The 13,727-nt window shown below is 33.9% G+C and overlaps 3 protein-coding genes across 3 annotated transcripts; 2 read left to right on the plus strand and 1 right to left on the minus strand.

Annotated features, from left to right (window-relative positions):
* Positions 1–674: 674 nt before the first annotated feature.
* On the minus strand, positions 675–8,118 carry LOC108575174 (nuclear receptor-binding protein). Its single transcript, XM_017937900.1, has 11 exons — positions 7,586–8,118; positions 6,661–6,747; positions 5,918–6,142; positions 5,713–5,843; positions 4,292–4,386; positions 2,265–2,348; positions 1,898–2,185; positions 1,611–1,764; positions 1,372–1,558; positions 1,147–1,266; positions 675–1,066 (listed from the first exon to the last, which is right to left on the minus strand). Exons 1-11 carry the CDS (start codon positions 7,712–7,714, stop codon positions 764–766), a joined length of 1,803 nt encoding a protein of 600 aa, XP_017793389.1. The 5' UTR covers positions 7,715–8,118; the 3' UTR covers positions 675–763.
* Positions 8,119–8,342: 224 nt separating this feature from the next.
* Positions 8,343–9,587, plus strand: LOC108575231 (elongator complex protein 5). The gene is made up of 2 exons (XM_017937973.1): positions 8,343–8,664; positions 8,782–9,587. The coding sequence occupies exons 1-2, from the start codon at positions 8,604–8,606 to the stop codon at positions 9,585–9,587; spliced, it is 867 nt and encodes a 288-aa protein (XP_017793462.1). The 5' UTR covers positions 8,343–8,603.
* Positions 9,588–12,104: 2,517 nt separating this feature from the next.
* Positions 12,105–12,994, plus strand: LOC108575122 (tigger transposable element-derived protein 1-like). Its single transcript, XM_017937840.1, has 3 exons — positions 12,105–12,212; positions 12,269–12,496; positions 12,623–12,994. Exons 1-3 carry the CDS (start codon positions 12,105–12,107, stop codon positions 12,992–12,994), a joined length of 708 nt encoding a protein of 235 aa, XP_017793329.1.
* Positions 12,995–13,727: the final 733 nt, after the last annotated feature.

Raw genomic sequence — 13,727 nt, forward strand, 5'->3', positions numbered from 1 at the left:
AATCATTTCCGTGTTGCTGTACGATCGAACAATTCTTCCGTACCTAACAATTAGATCATTTCTTCCCTCTTTTAATCTGTGTCAATTCGTATATACAAAATAAATTTCCTATGATACATCTCGCCACTTCACGACAGATGGCATTTTAACATTTAATCATTACTTCAAATAATTCGTTCAAGTATTTATTTTTGTTCTCCTTCCGACGAATTGAAACGTTCGCTAGTGAAATGCCCTTTATTATTTCAGCCTAATAACAAATGACTACGATTAATCTGTGATTAACTAGACGCAGCTTTATCGATACTCATTACACAAATTCGTTCTCCTTAGCTATACAATTAACTGAAATATCGTAAAGCACGTTCTTCAGTGTGTATAACCTAACTTTCGAAACTACCTTAAAATTTAATTTTAAAAAATTAAAATGAAAAAAAATTAAAAAGTTGATGGTTCAATTAAATTAAATTTGACATGTCGAATATGCGGAACACGTATCTTATAAAAAGAAAATATTGTATTCTCGAAATAAAAATGAATATTCGATTTCTATCGCGTTCAACGTGTTTCTAGCCTAGTGCTTTAGCCACGGCACCTTTCTTTTTTCTTTTTTTTTCCTTTTTCTTTTCTGTTTTTTTCCTTTCTTTAATCATTTAATTCCATTCTTTCTTCCTGTTTACTTAAATATAAAAATACATAGCCAGTCTATACATAGAGCGTGCAAAGTGGCACAGTGAACTGAGTTACCAGATATCCTGGATGGTTAACTACCGCTCTCAGCATTCGACGGTGGTTCCGTTTCATCGTGACTCTTGCTCGCGTTACTCGACACGGGGAGACCTGAGGTTTTTGGCAGCGGGTTAGTTACACTATCACTATTGGATGTTGTCGCGTTATACATAGAATTATCAAAGTGTTGCAAACATGGAAATTCTGGACCAGGCAGCAGTAGAGTAGTCTGGGTGGGAAGATTGGTTAACGATACTATTCCTGGCGTCAATAGTTGCTTGTTAAAACAACTCCTTAATGCCTCTTCGATTAAATTTGCTATTTTATCACGATCGTTCTAGAACAAACAATAATAACGTAACAAATATTACTTACAAATCATAATATATCAGAATATATATCTAATGGAATAACCACCTCGTTAATAAATCCAAAATGTACAAGCTCCTGCGCGAGAAGCATCGAAGTATCTAATTGACTCACGGGACACGTCAATTGCCTATTCATTTTGTCATCCATTCGTAATAATATTGTCATCTATAAAATACGTCAGGATAAAAAATAAAAAAAATTTGATGATGATGTACTTAGGTTAACTAATCTGACATTTGTGTTCTTTTTTGTTTTTGTAATGGCACTCACAAGTAATTCACAACTTTCTTCTCTAGGCTTAACGTTACACATCATATTAACTACTCGTCGGGACTCCACGTCTACCGGTTCTGGCGTAACCGATTTCACAGACTCAGTTACCTCGGGCGATATCGCCCTTGGTCGAACAGGTGGTGGTAGTTTTGCCATAAATGCTGTCAGGGGGTATATACCGTACCTGTCGATCCGGAAAAATCATCGATAATTTTCTTTTCTTTTTTTTTATTGACCAACAACCAAACTTCTCCAACTTCTCTGTAACGGGGATATCACTTAATCGTATTTGCTGCGGCGGTCGTCCTTGATACTTAATTTCAGCGACTACCGTATCAGGTCCGTATAACCTTTGTAATACTTCGTCCGTTATCGTTTCTGAAATATTAGCTGAAAAAGTAGAGAATGTCAGATGGTTTTTATGGACTCTCGTTACATTATCTAATTCTGCTACAAAAAGAAAAAAAAATATCGAGATACATTTGAAGCACACGACATGTGAAAGAGGTATTATTCAACTTACTGGCTGAATTAACCAAAGCATGAGCAGCAAGTAATTTCAGCGAATGCACCTCGAAGAGAACAGGATGAAAAAGAAGTTCTCTCGCGCTTGGTCTACTGAGCGGATCTACTTGAAGACATTTTCGGATAAAGTCTTTCTGCTGGGCATCGTCTAAAGATTCTATGGTCTTCCGTACGTTTTCGTCGGTGACGATCGTGCCGGTGTCACCGTTACCCTGAATTTCTAACGCGGCCATTTCCAGGGCACACATACCGAACGAATAAATATCAATGGCAGGGGTTACAGAATCTGAAGAACATGAAATGTTGAAGTAAAATGCATTCAATAATGTATATAGTAACATTCTATGATAACTCAGTAAACTCACTTCCATATTCTGGCGCTACAAAGTGCATGTTCTTCATGTTTGCTCTACAAGTTTTAACATGATGATGGATGGCATCGGGAGCCACTGTAACGAGAAAAAAAGAGGATACAGCTACTTGAGAAAAAATGTGCTTTCCAATTAGGTTGTTCACAAAATGTATATACATATAAATATCTGCATGAAAGTATTTAACAAGCAATGCGAAAAGCGCACATTCTCTTTCGAATACCCGCCACCTCAAACGTGGTAACAAGAGTGAATCTGATAAATTGCTAGAAAAATTGTGTTGTAACTTAAAAATTATCCTAAGAGTAACTTGAGCCCTCGTATGCTTAATAATCTTCGCATTGTAACATACGGTGATGCACGAAAGTGCCTCTGAAAGGGGCAAACATAGCCTGTATATAAAAAGTAGGACAAACAGAGCACAATCAATCAGTCGTAATCAGAAGCAAATAATTTACAGTTTATTTTTGGATTATGTTCACATTTTATAGAGACACTTTCATCGAGCATGGTAGAATGTTTTTTATCCTTTTTGCATGGAAAATGAAATTCAAAGGAGTTTATTTTATTTGTGGATAAGGGTACAAAAAAATGATTATAATACAATGAAAATGTGTATGCTGAGGTGATGGCCAGAGAAGGGCCAAGAGACTTACGAAACTCTTTGCTCTTCTTCGTTAATCGTAAATTCATTAATTCAGGAGATGAATAGTGCAACGTAATGGCATTAATCGTATTAAAATTAAATAAATGTTGAACATTTGATATGAATCATTCTACCATTAATTAATTATATATATACGTATACATACATAAATGGGAATGTTTACCTCATTATGCCTAATTTACTTAGCTGGCAATAGTCGATGATTATCTGCCAAATGTATTTTCTTCAAATTCACCACCTTTTTCATTCAATTTACACCAGAACCGAAGAATCGTCGTTATCAGGTGACGTAATCCTTTGGACAGGCGAAAGTACGATTGTACTTCCTTCTCTCTTCGAAGACTTTGCTGTGTTTTTTTCATTTATCTAGATTAGCCTATCTGCTACAATTAAAAATGAGGACTCAAGTTATTCCTAATATGTAAAAAGCAGTTTATACACAATCTTTCTAACAGATTTGTCTTATTATTAATAGTATACAGGACAAAACAAAAACAGAGTATGTATATATATAGAGAGAAAAAAAGTAACAAAGAGAGAATTGAATATTACATTGAATAAACACAGTAATAATGATTAATATGGAATGATTCTCTGTATAATAAACTAATCTAATTAAAAGTGGAGAATTATCAGGGATATTTCGTAGAAATAGTATATGATTAACCACATTATATAAGATTTAACAATTAGACATTAAATTATATAGCATGGAGTAAAACTGTCTTCACAATACGTAACTGAACCACACTCTCTTTCACACATTATTTATGCTTTCATGTATTAGAATATTTCTATCAAATTACTATTTACACGTCCTTTAGTTTAATTATTAGATTAACGCGTATTGCATCACGCATCATGAGTAGAAATTAATCGAATAACTGTAATAAAACCTATTTATTACTGTCGATTGTGACTTATCGTACGAGTTGCCGAAGAGGCAATCACAGTAATGGCAATATACGTACTTTGTTTGTACCCCATGTAAGAACAAAATAAATACCAGTTAGGTCACAGTGGTTATTTTAACATCACTGGTCGGTCGATTAATAATCCTATATTGTGATTTTTAGTTTTCTTCCATGAAAATTATGAGAAACAAAACTATTAGCCTCTCATAGTCCTGTGAATAAAAAAGGGAAGTGCCTTGCAAACTCCTATTCCAATGTATGCTAAATAATTTCATTTAGGGATAAATGCTCTCTTGAATACCTACGAGCAGCTATGTATCGATATTTGTTAGCAGAGTGTATTTCAATGTACAAAGTACAGGAACATTAAGACTCTGTACTCTCTTGGACAAATAATGTCTTATAGAATGGAAAGTTCTCTATATTCTGCCACTACTTACCTGAGCCAATTTTTACAAGCCCATTATGTTGAATAAATATAGTGTCACAAGTGAGATTTCCATGAATAATAGGAGGTGAACAGGAATGCAAATAACTGAAAAATTAAAAGAAAATAACACATGTATATTAATAATCAGAGAAGTGTATAAATGTTATAGTTTAAGGGTGTATTCTGGTCTGAAGTGTCAAAAAATCGATTTTTCAATTTTTGCATTTTTCGAATGTTTGTAGTCTTGAAAATATATGCCACAAGTGTTTCTTTGAAATCAAAAAAAGAACGAAATTATCGAGGTCTAAAGGAAACTGTGCGCGAATTATCCCGTAAAACGAATAGCTTCCACGCCAGGTAAGTTAAGAAACACAGGATATACTGCCTCTAGATGAAGTAGTCTTATTAATAATAAAGCCGATTTATGAACATTTGACCTCACATGACTAATTAGCGAGATGTGTGGGAGCCAACATGAAAAATAGTAATGAGAGTCTCAATTCTTCAATATGGAATTTTGCTCTGAAGCACAATTCAATGACAATTCAGATTGCAACATTTCTGGCTGTTTGCATATTTCATAGAGGATTTAGCACTCTTTTAGAAATGATGGCCACGATGGGAATGAAAATTGTCCCTGGAACAAAGAATTTTATCAGTAACGAAGCTAAGGTACGTCGAAACAAATCTGAGCAGTGTAAGTCAGATGCAACAAAAAAGGTTCGGAATTGCTTGCAAATATGAACAATCGGCTCAGTTGGAATTTTATGAAGAAGAGGAAGGATCGCTGTATAGTGCAGATATTGACTGAATATAAGTGCATCTAATTTTTCTTTATTGTATCTAAACTTAAACTAAAGCTTTAAACGCGATTTTCTCGAAACTAAGTTTTGCGAAATTATTGCCGTATCTCTATAACGGTGTGTCCGATCTTAATGAAATTTTGCGTGGATATTTAAAAATGTCGTCTTTATCGTCTGAACCAAAATTATAAAGATATTTCCAAAACTGCCTTTGTAATTAACAAATTAATCTCACAATGGAAAGGACTTTTCTATATAACATGGTGTTATTTTGCTAAAAATTAATTTTAACATATGATTTTGGTTCAAACGATAGCCACGTTCTTACTGAACAAAATTTTCTGTGAATCATTTGTTTCTAACGTCTATAAAGGACGCAATCATGGCAACCAATTGGACGTGTACGCAATTTTCATGTCTTCATACAGACATCTTACACTTATTGTTTCACGCTAAAAATATATATATAAATATTGTTAAAAGGGCGATTAAGTTATTAGAAAAAATTTCGTGTACTACACTTACTTGGATTACCCATAAAAAAATTCTGAAAAATGGAAATAAAATTCGTGCGCTGGACCAGAATATCCCCTTAAGAGATTTATGACATATACAAGGAATCATTTACCTCAATGCAGAAAGTATTTGAGTACACCAACGTTTCCATGCTTGCAGGGGTAATTTTTTCACATTACGCTTTGTTCTTTTTAGGAACTGTTTCAAAGATCCAGAGGACATATACTCAGTTATAAATATAACCTGATACATAATGTAAGAAAGCATAAGTAACATTCAAGATTAATCTAATTTAGTTTCTTCATTAAATTACTTACCCTTGGCTTATCATTATGGGTATCTGTCCAATACCTATGAAATTTAACAATATTAGGGTGTTCCAACTGTGTAAGATTTTCAAATACAAGCTGTATTTTTTCCTCTTGCGCTTTGAAGTTCTTTCTTTCAGAAAATTGCACCTCGTTCCAAACAACTTCAACACCTTCCTCTGTATCCATTGCCAAATAGGCACAGTCGATTCCTGGTACATCACGTTGTTCCACCTACATGAGAAATAATACAATTTATAAGAATACTTTAGTTTATGCACATAAAACTATTTATAGGACTCAAGCTAATTACACAAAAAAAATTAGTCCATTTATTTACAAGTTTAATTTATAAATACATTTTATATATTAATATGTATTTACAGTGAACATATGTTATACAATAAAAATAAGACCAAATTATTCATACATCTTAAAGATATATGGATAAGGAGTGGCAAAGTATATTATTGTAATCATCCAGTTGAAAGTTACTTAAAATACAACTCAAACAATTGCATGCCTATTTGCCATTACATCAATGTGACCTTGCAAGGAATTTAAGGAGGGGAAATAATTCAGAGCACGGATTGTCATTACAGACACTCATAACAATGGGCTACACTGAAAAAAATATGCAGAGTGCTTGTACTTATGCTATAATATTTTTTCTTTTTTTTTTTACTAAATATCTTACTAGAGGGAGTATATAAAAAGAAAGAGATAGCCTATTTTTCTTTAAATAGACATACCTCCATTTCAGTGACTTCGTTTTCACTGCCTCTGGCTGCTCCAAAGGTAGAGCCTTCGGCTAACGTGGACTTGGAACCTACATATACCTAACATAAAACAATAGTTATTGAAAAACAGATAGATACAAGATTGTCTTACTTTTGCTTCTTTTTATCAAAATAAAAAAAAAATTAATTCTTTAAATAGAAATGTATTTTCCTTAATGTAACTAGTCAATGATCCAACTATGTTGATTTATTCTTAAGATGAAATATGAGAGACCACTATTGGTAAAAGCTTACTGTCAAGGAGTAGTTGGAGATTGATCTACAAACATGAATTCAAAAACACTTAATGTTTACATAAATTTTAAGAAAACCTTTCTTCAGGTGCTTGAAAGCTGAACTTATGAAGCTTCAACACATTTTAGGTAATATATATCCTAGGCAATGCATTTAACAATTTTAATACAAATATAGGTCTCTTCCTCCAGCCTCTAAAATAAATAAGTATTAGACAAGATTATTACACAAGATTATATGACAAACAGAAATCTGTGGTTTCACCTGCAAAAATATTCGCTGATACCTTCCTTATTATCAACCATATTAGATACAAAAAATCTATCAAAATATATTCCAATGTCAAGGCACAGAAAAGAATCACATAAACCACATCCCAATTCCAACATTTAATCATAAATCATGTACAAATATCACAATAGAGTGCCCAAAATTGAAACAGAAATGCGAATGAATTGCATCATAGAAAAAACTAATCTCCACAATCATATTGCTCACAAGAACAATACGAACAGTAGTTATAACAAACAGAACACATATGCAAAATGTTCAGAAGCATGTTTAAACTGAACAGAATCGAACTGAGTGTAGAAATGAGATATAAACAAATAAGTGGATGAATAATGTAAAAAAGCGAGTATACCTCTTCCCGGCGTTTGAGCCACCGCCCGCAGGGGCTCTCTTCCAGGATTTCACTCTCATCTTCCGAATCTTCACCACTTTCCCGCGGTGACTTGTGCTCTGGGTCCGTGCTGGAGCGACTCCCGGGCATCACACACGCGATTAGTTGAAGGAGCAGCACCGAACAGAGCGCAACGCGGCCAAACAACTCATCGGTGGTAATTCAATGGGATTCCCTCAATATCGCATCTGTTCGACCGTGAGCACTGCCTTAGATAATAAGCGCGTAAATGTTAACGGGATGAACGCTCCGAGGGTATGGTTCGGTGCTGTGGCACAGCAGCACTCACAGTGACACATGCAGCGACAACCCGTTTAGCAAGGGAACCCGAGCTGCGATATTTCTGATCTTACGCGGTCACGCGCACGGATCTACGCTTGTCGGTTTCCCTCAGGGCTTGGCCGGTGTACTGAACATCGCGCGGGCCACTCGCAAATTACACTGTCAAAATAAAACCTCTGTTATGAGCGAAATAGTTTCGATGTGACACACACTCTAGTATTCATTTTCGCTCTGTCTTCGGTCACGTTCGCCCAGTATGGCGATTACCGTGTACCGCACCCTTTTCGGGCCAAACACAGCGACACCTGACGACCGATCTCGATATTTTGTTGAAGATAATTTAGGGTAGTGCACAACAAATGTTGATTGTGCGACAAAAATTCAAAGATGTACATAGGATACCCTTCTATATGTACTGTATAATTCGTGCGATTACCAGGCGGTTACGAATAGTGAAAAGTATTAAACTGGTTAAAAAGAGTGTTTTTAAATTTAATACGCTGCATGACGAATGTGTATACACGTGTTAGATAAACATGACTTTTAAGTTCGGAATTAAATTTTGAACTGCGTATTTCAATTGGAATAAATTTTTGCACGGTTTGTAATGTGACGCACTCCCGTCGTACATGTCCACTGCAAGTTATTGACTCGACAAATGATTTGCTATTCGTAACATTTATTTGCAATAAACACAATGACGTCTATAAAAATGTTACCTTTGTTAGAAGGGGCAAATTTAATTGTCCTTGATGAAGGTGCGATAATACTATGTTTAAAAAGAACGTACCTATTAGTAAGAGAAAGATACTTTGTGAAATTATGTTCTACTTACAGATAGAGATCATTTATGCAGATATTCATGTATATTTCAGGAGTGGATGTAATGTATGCAAGAAAATTGATTGCAGGATGGATACAAATGAGAAAAGTCAAAGATCCTAATCACACCTTTGATTTGTTATTATTTTCTGGTCCAAAATCTTCATACCAAAGTGAACCTGGACCTTTCTTGTCAAACAGTGTAAATATTTATGATTATTATACAGTTGACATAAACGAACTTGATATTAATATTATTTACAAGAAAGATTTTCATAGTCTAGAACATATTTTAAAATCTGTAAGTGTAAAATCTACAGTAATAATTGATTGTTTGTCATCTTTGATGTTATTTATTGGTATGTCAAAGGCCTTATGGTTTTTGGAAAAGTTAAGTACACAAGTGCCACAAGTAATATGTATTTATAGGCAAGATTTTGTAAAGAATAAATTAGCATGCATTGAAACACTGGGCACTACACATGTGAAGATACAAAAGTTTTCTGACATACAAATAAACAAGGGTCTCCATTACATGGTAGAATTTGTACACCGTAAAGTAGGTGGGGGAGTTTTGAGGCAACAAGAGTTAGTGAATCAAAGTATTACATCTTATGAAATTCAATCAGAAAAATTTGAACAAGATAAAAAGTCAGAGTTTGCATATGAAAATTATAAACAAAAAATTGAGTCTTCATTCAGGATAGAAATAAATGAGAAAGAAATGAAACAGAAACAGGAAACAGTATTACCATACTTAATTAACACAAATGTAGTAAATACATCTAAAATTCATTATCAACCGGAAGACATGGATGATTTTGATGAGGAAGATCCAGATGATGACTTATGTTTCTAATTTCTTGATATGTATTAGAAAATCCCTGAATATTATGCTATAAAACAATATAATAGTGTTTCTAGCAAAGTTATTTATTTTATATCTGTTTTACATTTTACAATTTGTTATAGCTTTTCCATTATATATAGCACTGTTGTAATAAAGTTATATAATAAAGATTCTTAAAAAACATTTGATACATATGAATTTTATCTGTGTATCACTCTGTAAAATGATTAACATTACCTCAGTAACTATATAAATCTTACAATTCTGTAAAAAAAAATACAGATGTTCTAAAATACTATTTCCACAAAATAAGTCAATACTGTGCATAATACTAGTATTTAAAAACAATATTAAATACTAGTATTCATCTTTGGCATATAGTTTAATTAATTATATTGTTGTATCACTCTATTCTCAAGCATTCTTATTGTATCATAAAAAAAAAAAATACGCACACACAGGGGGTGCGTTACGAATCAGTCCTCACAATTTTTTTGACATTTCCGATCATCTGACAAAAACTGTTGTAAACAAAATTTTATCCGTATTCAATCGGTAAGAAATTGTAGATTTAAAAATAGCCAAACACATTTCTCTTCAATACAAAACAAAGGTCAACATAATTTTTAAATGAGACTATGTACTTTTAAGTTCATAGTATTATAGGTGATGTTAAGACGAATTCAATGACGTAGTATACTATGACCTCGTGATGACCTTGGATTCAGAAATCGTCACGAATCGATTGCCACGATATTTGACCTAATGACCGACGATACATAACGTCAAAACACCGAAAATCTTAAATAACGCATGATATAAGCATGTAGAAGTGTACAAACTTATTCTTTAATTGAAGCTACACATTAGAATATATTACAAAGAGCAGAACTTTGTGTTGCAGAAAGTGAGATGCAGTTCGAACATTTACTTTAATTGATTGTATGTATATACGTCCTAAATAAAATTTAATTTCCAGTTATTTGTATTACCTTGTGCATGTTTTTCATTTTGTTTTCGTCGGAATGCGGTGCTTTGACGTTATGTATTGTCGAATTAGCAATAAGTCAAATAACGTGGCATTCGATTCGTGATGATTTCTGAATTCAAAATCATTACAAGGACATAGTATACTAGGTCGTTAAATTTGTCTTAGCGTCACTTATAATACTATGTATTTAAAAATACCTAGTCCCATTGAAAAAAATTGGTGACCTTTATTTTTTATTGAAGAGTAATATTATTGATTATTTTTAAATCTGCAATTTCTTGCCGATTGAGTACTGGCTAAGTTTTGTTCACAACATTCTTTTGTCAGATGATCGGAAGTGCCAAAAAAATTGTGAGGACTGATTCGTGACGCACCCTGTATATACAATATACAGAGTGATTCATATAACATGACGTCCTGAAATTGCTCGTAAAATACTAGCTGTACAAAATAGTATATGAAGCAAAAATTGCATGATTTCAAGGGGGATATATGTTACAATAATTGTTTTTTTCTACATTGTTTTTATATATAAAGTTCTGAATGTGACCATAATTTTTTTAAATGGAACAACCTATATTTCTTTCTAGAAATTAAGAGAGCATTGAAAGCTGAGTAAATAAGTATGAAGATGTAATATGCCTAAAATGAGTATTTATTAAGATATTCACGATAGAAATTCTATTCTATTGAAACCAAAGGGCTTAGCAGGATAAGATGGTCAAAAGAGCCCTTGAACCAATTAGATCATACGATACACCATTCGATAGCTTACTGAAAGAAAACATTTGTCACTAACTTTCAACCTTCTAGCTCGACCTGGGGGGTAGTTACAGGTAACCCCCGTTCATCGCGACCCCGGCGAGTGCGGATTCGTTATATTGCGATCTTCTTTTTTTTGTCTTGGCACTTGTGTGGCTTTGAAACATGCGAGGAAAAGTCAAAATGAATGATTGCACGTGCGTGCTAACTTTCTTTCTCGCTTAATCACATCATACACCTGTATATAACGTAAATTTACGAGTGTGGGTGAGACAAAAGAACGCCGTACGCCGGTGCCTGATACAGTTGAGCCAGTGCATCATTTGGGTCTATCCCTGAGTATAATCTTAGCTGCAGTCTGCAGTGTCAAACTATATATTTTTTTATCTCTTCGTAATTTTTAAAATGTGAAAAAGACAATGTGACAATGTGGTTAAGAAAATTCGCAATGTAGTGACTTTAGAAAAGAAACTAAAAATTATAGAAAGGATGGAAAGTGATGGTAAATTTATAGTTGTAGGAAGGGATTTCAAATTGCCTGAGTCTACAGTGCGATCAATTGTGCAACAAAAAGACAAAATTAAAAAGGCTGGCGAAAGTCTTACTCCAATTACAGCGACGAAAGTTTCACGAACCAGAAATTTTTTGATGACAGAAATGGAAAATTTATTAACTTAGTCTTTGGGATCATTTAAAATTCTCAACATAGAGAAGTTTTTAAAGCAAGCAAAGGTTGGTTTGATCGATTTAGAAAACGATCAAACTTGCATAAAATGATTGGCGAATCGGCTAGTGTAGACGTAGAATCAGCTGAAAAATATCCAATGGAGTTCCGTGAAATTGTGGAAAGGGGAAATTATCCACCAAATTTAATTTTTAATGTAGAGGAGACGGGACTCTATTGGAAACGAATGCCAACACGTACGTTTATTTTTAGGATCGTCTAACTCTTCTTCTCGGTGGAAATGCATCCGGAGAATTAAAATTGAAACCATTGTTGATTTATCAATCAGAAACTCCTCGTGCCATGAAAGGTTATTCTAAAAACAATTTACCAGTTTTTTGGCGAAGTAACCCTAAGGCTTGGATGACACAAAATTTATTTATGGACTGGTTTAAAACTTGTTTTTGCCCAGCAATAAAACAATATTACGAGGATATTGGAGTTGAACCTTGAGCTCTTTTGGTGTTGGACAATGCGCCGGGACATCCTGTGGAACTTGAGACTCTGTGCACTGATTTTTCTATTGAAGTGGTATTCTTACCTCCAAATACCACTTCCATCTTACAGGCTATAGATCAAGGCGCAATAGCAGCATTCAAAGCCTATTATTTAAGAAAAACAATGCACCAACTCATTGAAGAAACTGATGGAGGTGATAGAGATACCATGCGGGTTTGGTGGAAACAATTTAATATTATGAAAGCTATCAGAAACATCGGCGATGCGTGGAATGAAATCACCCAGTCGTGTATGAATGGTGTTTGGAAAAGGTTGCTCAGAGAAAATGTTGAAGATCACATTAATTATGAAAATGATATTCAAAATATCATCGATGAAATTAGTCTTATAGCCACTTCCGGAGGCATCGAAGGTGTTGATGTAGATGATATTCAGACTTTGTTAAAATCACACGGCGAACCATTAACTACTAATGAATAGCTGCAGGAAATGGACTGCCAACTGTGTCCCAAGAAAATTACGTCTGGGAACCTGTTCCTGTGCGAAAGTTAAGTGTCAAAATCATTGAAAAGGCCCTTTCTCTTCACAATCATCTCACAATGTATGGAGTTGTTAGAAGAAAACGACGAAGATTACGAGCGAGTGAGTGCTGTAAAGCGTGGTTGTAACGGATTATTTGACAGTTATCAGCAAATTTTGCATAATAAACGTAGAGAGGCCAAACAAGGGAATCTAGATTCCTTTTTGCAACATGGACCAAAATGAATGAATTATGAATTATATTATGTTTTTCGAATTTTAAAATGATTTTTTTTTAAATCCCCCGTTGATCGCGAAATTTCGCTTATCGCGACCATGTCCAGAACGTATCCTTCGCGATGAAGGGGGGTTACCTGTACAGGGTAAATTCGATTCATCAGTTTTTGGACTATTTTCCCTATTTAGTGGTATGCAAAAATTTTGAAAAAAATCTGGCACACTACGTATATGAAGGCATATTTTAGGGAATTTTTTCCGATTTTTTCGTTGCAAATCCTAGTTGTAAAAAATAGAAAACGTAAAGAGAAAAGAGATAGAAAAGAAAAGAATAGAATAGAATAACAAAAGAGGATATCTTTTGAAATATTGAAGCGACTATTTTTATATTTATTTAGTAGCAACATCTTAACATAATTATTATCCTCAATTTTTTTCAGAATTTTTAATAAGATGC

This window comes from Habropoda laboriosa, unplaced genomic scaffold (assembly GCF_001263275.1).
Source record: "Habropoda laboriosa isolate 0110345459 unplaced genomic scaffold, ASM126327v1 scaffold207, whole genome shotgun sequence".
NCBI classification, from domain to species: Eukaryota; Metazoa; Arthropoda; class Insecta; order Hymenoptera; family Apidae; genus Habropoda; species Habropoda laboriosa.